General features: G+C 64.5%; 1 protein-coding gene across 1 annotated transcript in view; it reads left to right on the top strand.

Moving 5' to 3' along the window:
* The first annotated feature begins 521 nt into the window (after nt 1–521).
* Nucleotides 522–6,017, top strand: part of IRS1 (insulin receptor substrate 1) — a 68,417-nt gene continuing 62,921 nt past the window's right edge. The window contains exon 1 of the mRNA XM_056122073.1: nt 522–4,352. Coding sequence (XP_055978048.1) covers nt 522–4,331 — 3,810 coding nt within the window. The 3' untranslated portion in view covers nt 4,332–4,352. The remainder of the gene's footprint in view (nt 4,353–6,017) is intronic.

Here is a 6,017-nt window from a genome sequence, read left to right as displayed (position 1 = left end):
CTCGGGAATCGCTACTTCCAGAAGGGAACTCAGGAGGGAAGAGGCGCGCGCGCGCCTGGAGGGACACCGCGGGGACGCCCCCTCCCTCCCTCCCTCCCTCCGTGGCCGCCGCTACCTGCCGGTGCCGGACGCCTGCCCGGGCGGCGAGAGATGCATCTTCTCCCCTTCCCGGCCGCGGCGGCGGAGAGGACCCTGCTTTCTCCGAGGCTCGGGGCTGCGCTCGGGCGGGACGCACGGCCTCACCCCCCGGGCATGAAACGCCCCTAAACTCCGATCGGGGTTCCCTCCCGGGCACCGGCGCTGTGCCCTCCTGCGACGGCCCCTCCCCGGTGCTGGGGGCGGCGTGGATCGCGGAGCCCGGGGTTCGGCCGCCTCCAGCCCCGTTTGCATGTGCGGGGCCGCCGCGGCGCCGAGCCTCCGCCCCCCAGCGCCCGGTTGTTTTTCGGCGCCTCCCGCGGCTCGGCGGCCGCGGCGGCAGCAGCAGCAGCAGCAGCAGCAGCACCAGCAGCAGCAGCAGCAGCATGGCGAGCCCCCCGGAGACCGACGGCTTCTCGGACGTGCGCAAGGTGGGCTACCTGCGCAAACCCAAGAGCATGCACAAGCGCTTCTTCGTGCTGCGGGCGGCCAGCGAGGCGGGGGGCCCCGCGCGCCTCGAGTACTACGAGAACGAGAAGAAGTGGCGGCACAAGTCGAGCGCCCCCAAACGCTCGATCCCCCTGGAGAGCTGCTTCAACATCAACAAGCGGGCCGACTCCAAGAACAAGCACCTGGTGGCCCTCTACACCCGGGACGAGCACTTTGCCATCGCGGCCGACAGCGAGGCCGAGCAGGACAGCTGGTACCAGGCCCTCCTGCAGCTGCACAACCGGGCCAAGGGCCACCACGACGGTGGCGGCGGCGGTGGCGGCGGCGGCGCCGGGGTCCCCGGCGCGGGGGGAGTCGGCGGGAGCAGCTGCAGCGGCAGTTCGGGCCTCGGGGAGGCCGGCGAGGACTTGAGCTATGGGGACGTGGCCCCGGGCCCCGCCTTCAAGGAGGTCTGGCAGGTGATCCTGAAGCCCAAGGGCTTGGGGCAGACAAAGAACCTGATTGGCATCTACCGGCTGTGTCTGACCAGCAAGACCATCAGCTTCGTGAAGCTCAACTCGGAGGCGGCGGCCGTGGTGCTGCAGCTGATGAACATCCGGCGCTGCGGCCACTCGGAGAACTTCTTCTTCATCGAGGTGGGCCGCTCGGCGGTGACGGGTCCCGGGGAGTTCTGGATGCAGGTGGATGACTCGGTGGTGGCGCAGAGCATGCACGAGACCATCCTGGAGGCCATGCGGGCCATGAGCGACGAGTTCCGCCCGCGGAGCAAGAGCCAGTCGTCGTCCAACTGCTCCAACCCCATCAGCGTCCCCCTGCGCCGCCACCACCTCAACAACCCGCCGCCCAGCCAGGTGGGCCTGACCCGCCGCTCGCGCACCGAGAGCATCACCGCCACGTCCCCGGCCAGCCTGGTGGGCGGCAAGCAGGGCTCCTTCCGGGTGCGCGCCTCCAGCGACGGCGAGGGGACCATGTCGCGGCCCGCCTCGGTGGACGGCAGCCCCGTGAGCCCCAGCACCAACCGGACCCACGCCCACCGGCACCGGGGCAGCTCCCGCCTGCACCCGCCGCTCAACCACAGCCGCTCCATCCCCATGCCGTCCTCCCGCTGCTCGCCCTCGGCCACCAGCCCCGTCAGCCTCTCGTCCAGCAGCACCAGCGGCCACGGCTCCACGTCCGACTGCCTGTTCCCGCGGCGCTCCAGTGCCTCGGTGTCCGGCTCGCCCAGCGATGGGGGCTTCATCTCCTCCGACGAGTACGGCTCGAGCCCCTGCGATTTCCGGAGCTCCTTCCGCAGCGTCACCCCGGATTCCCTGGGCCACACCCCGCCGGCGCGCGGGGAGGAGGAGCTGAGCAACTACATCTGCATGGGTGGCAAGGGGCCCTCGACGCTCGCCGCCCCCAACGGCCACTACATCCTGCCCCGGGGCGGCAACGGCCACCGCTACGTCCCCGGCGGCACCGCCGCCTTGGGTCTGAGCCCGGCCCTGGCCGCCGAGGACTCGGCCACGGGCGACGTGGACAATCGCTTCCGCAAGCGGACCCACTCGGCGGGCACCTCGCCCACCATTTCCCACCAGAAGACCCCCTCGCAGTCGTCCGTGGCGTCCATCGAGGAGTACACGGAGATGATGCCCGCCTACCCGCCAGGAGGGGGCAGCGGTGCCCGCCTGCCCAGCTACCGGCACTCGGCCTTCGTGCCCACCCACTCCTACCCCGAGGAGCCGCTGGAGATGCACCCCCTGGAGCGCCGCGGGGGCCACGCGCGCCCAGACTCCGCCAACCTCCACACCGACGACGGCTACATGCCCATGTCCCCCGGCGTGGCCCCTTCGCCCAGCGGCCGCAAGGGGGGCAGCGGCAGTGGCAGCGGCGGCAGCGGCGGGGGCGGTGACTACATGCCCATGAGCCCCAAGAGCGTGTCGGCCCCGCAGCAGATCATCAACCCCATCCGGCGCCACCCGCAGAGAGTGGACCCCAACGGCTACATGATGATGTCCCCCAGCGGCAGCTGCTCCCCGGACATCTCAGGGGGACCCGGGGGCGGTGGTGGCGGTGGCGGCAGCGGCGGGAGCGCCACCCCCTCGGGGGGCAGCTATGGCAAGTTGTGGACGAACGGGGTCGGGGGTCACCCCTCCCCCACCCTGCCGCACCCCAAACTCCTGGTGGAGGGCAGCGGGGGCGGCGGCAAGCTGCTGTCCTGTGCCGGCGACTACATGAACATGTCCCCCGTGGGGGACTCCGCCACCAGCAGCCCCTCCGACTGCTACTACGTCCCCGAGGACCCCCAGCACAAGCCGGTCCTGTCGTACTGCTCGCTGCCCCGGTCCTTCAAGCACACGCCGCGCCCCGGGGAGCTGGAAGAGCCCGTCCGCCACCAGCACCTGCGCCTGTCGTCCAGCTCGGGCCGCCTGGTCTACGCCGCCACCGCGGCCGAGGACTCCTCGTCGTCCACCAGCAGCGACAGCCTGGGTGGCGGCTACTGCGCTGCGAGGCCCGAGCCGGGCCTGCCGCCCCTCCATCACCAGGTCCTGCAGCCGCACCTGCCGCGCAAGGTGGACACGGCCGCGCAGACCCACAGCCGCCTGACGCGGCCCACGCGGCTGTCCCTGGGGGACCCCAAGGCCAGCACCCTGCCCCGGGCGCGCGAGCAGCAGCCGCTGCCGCCCCAGGCCCCGCTGCTGCACCCGCCCGAGCCCAAGAGCCCCGGGGAATATGTGAATATTGAATTTGGGGGTGACCAGCCGGGCTACCTGTCCGGCCCCGTGGCCTCACGCAGCCCGCCTGCCGTGCGCTGCCCGGCCCTGCTGCAGCCGGCACCCCGAGAGGAGGAGTCGGGCGCCGCCGAGGGGTACATGAACATGGACTTGGGGCCCCGGCGGGCCGGCTGGCAGGACAGCGCCGGGCCTGCCCCTCTGGGCACGTCGGGCCTCTGCAGGCCCACCCGGGCGGTGCCCAGCGGCCGCGGGGACTACATGACCATGCAGATGGCCTGTCCCCGGCCCAGCTACGTGGACACCTCGCCCGTGGCCCCCATCAGCTACGCCGACATGCGGACAGGGGTCGTGGTGGAGGCGGCGAGCCTCCCCGGGGCCACGGCGGACGCTCCATCCTCATCAGCTGCTGCCTCTACTTCCCCCACAGCACCTCCAGGAGCCGGGGAGCTGGCGGGCCGCGCCTCCCTGCTGGGCGCCCCCCAAGGCCCCGGAGCCCTGAGCGCCTTCACCCGGGTCAACCTCAGTCCCAGCCGCAACCAGAGTGCCAAAGTGATCCGGGCCGACCCGCAGGGGTGCCGAAGGCGGCACAGCTCCGAGACCTTCTCCTCCACGCCAAGTGCCACCCGGGCGGGCAACACGGTGCCCTTCGGGGGGGCCCCTGCCGTCGGGGGCGGCGCCGGCGGCGGGGGCGGCGGCGGTGGCAGTAACAGCACCCAGGAGGTGAAGCGCCACAGCTCCGCTTCCTTCGAGAACGTGTGGCTGCGGCCTGGGGAGCTCGGGGGAGCCCCCAAGGAACCGGCCCAAGTGTGCGGGGCAGCCGGGGGCCTGGAAAACGGGCTTAACTACATCGACCTGGATCTGGTCAAGGATTTCAAACAGAGGCCCCCGGAGCGCCCCCCTCAACCCCAGCCGCCCCCGACCCCGGCCTCGCACCAGTCTCTGGGCAGCAGCGAGAGCAGCCGCCGCTCCAGCGAGGATTTAAGCGCCTACACCAGCATCAGTTTCCAGAAGCGGCTAGAGGACCGCCAGTAGTCCGACTGGGCGTCACAGCAGGTGCGTTGGGTAGTGGCAAATCCAGAAAGAAAACTGAGTCCCCCCCCTCCCCCCCCCCGCCCCTTGCTCGCTGAATGCCGTTTCCACATGCTCTGCCCTTTGCTCTGGGTGGTCCCGGGGGTCCTTAGGGAGCCACAGCTAGGGGAGGGGGGAGGGGCAGGGTCACAGCATCCCTTGAGGACCCCAGAGCTGAGGGTCGCCCACACACCGGAGGGGCTTTGGCTCTGGAGGGTCTTTAAGAGAGGTCCCGACTTGTGGAATTTTCCAAGCACAGGGCCTCACTGCGGTTTGGGAGACTTTCAGCTCCTAGAGCTCTCCGAACCTTGACTGAAGTTTGGTTTGGCCTGTCTATATATAGGTCTGTCCCTGGAAGGGACAATTCTGCAAACACGGGTCTTCAGGCCCGTGCTATCCTATGAGACAGTTTCGCAGAGCTCTGATGGGGGCTGTTAGCTGGTTATTTAGTAGTCTAGTTCTGTAATGCCAGGAAACTGAGGCAGCACAGTGAGCGATGGGAAACATTCACTTGTATTCATGCTGTCCGAAAAAATATTGAAGGGTCAGAGCGTGTGGAGGTGTTCATATTTAGTGAGGAGTACCAGTCGGTCACTGTCTCGCTCCAAAAAGTCTGGTGATGTTTGCTTTCTGCTTCCCAAGCAGGATTAGGGAGGTATTTATTATTCACACACAGACCTACCACCTTGCAGGCCCGGCCGCTTTTATATGGGACAGGCAGTGAAGTCTGTGTGTGTCTGGACCCATTATTAGTGAAGAGTTATGGAAATTCATTCCTGAGTCTGTCTGTTCTTGTGAAGGCCTGCTTCGAGACTTCCCACAGATCCTAGAGGGGGCTACTGGAGATCTTGTTACCTAACACTTTTCAGACTGGACAGAAGGAATATTATATTACATCAGGTAGATAGATATTGTTTTCTGTACATGGAATGTAAGAGCTCCAACGTGCACTCTGCAGTTTGAGGCAATTTGTTGTTTGCCTTTAAGTCTAAAAGTAGAGGCCTCAGTAAATGTTGCAAGTTGGCTTTTTCCTGTGGCTAGGGCTGTATTGGAAATGAAAAACATTTGTAATAGGAAATTAGCCTGCCCTTGGTTCTGTTGAGCCTATTTTCTGGTGGTCATAATTGTGGGAAGAGAGGAGTATAGTTTGCAAATAATGTGATGAGTTGGCAATGCAGAAGTTTCCAGCATTTGGAAACATTTTAGCCTGACAAACTGATTGTCTTATGACCTTTTTAATATATTCTTCGCAGAATGAGCTTTAAAGAGCATTGTTCTTTTCTATTATCTGTCCATTGATAAGAAATTAATCTGTGAACCACGTTCTTACCAACAGGTATTTGCTAATGGTTATGGTCTTCCATGATTTGAAGTTTCTGATATTTAACTGTTTCTTATAACGAGATATACAAGTGTGCGGACTTTTAAGGGGTGTGGTGTATATCTATTTGAAAACCTCATTTGATCAGTGTATTCAACATTTGTTTTCATGATTCACTTTAAGAGATTTAATTATCTTAATCAACAGCAGAAGTTCCCGTTATTTCAAATGATATATTAAGGAACCTTAAACACGCTAACGCTTCAACCATTTGTATTGCAAAGTATTGCATTTATAAAGTCATGAGACTGGGAGGGAACCCCCCCACC

This window comes from Sorex fumeus, unplaced genomic scaffold (assembly GCF_029834395.1).
Source record: "Sorex fumeus unplaced genomic scaffold, SorFum_2.1 ptg000005l, whole genome shotgun sequence".
Taxonomy (NCBI): domain Eukaryota; kingdom Metazoa; phylum Chordata; class Mammalia; order Eulipotyphla; family Soricidae; genus Sorex; species Sorex fumeus.
The sequence above is the reverse complement of the archived record's forward strand: the minus strand, read 5'-3'. Positions and strand labels throughout refer to the sequence as shown.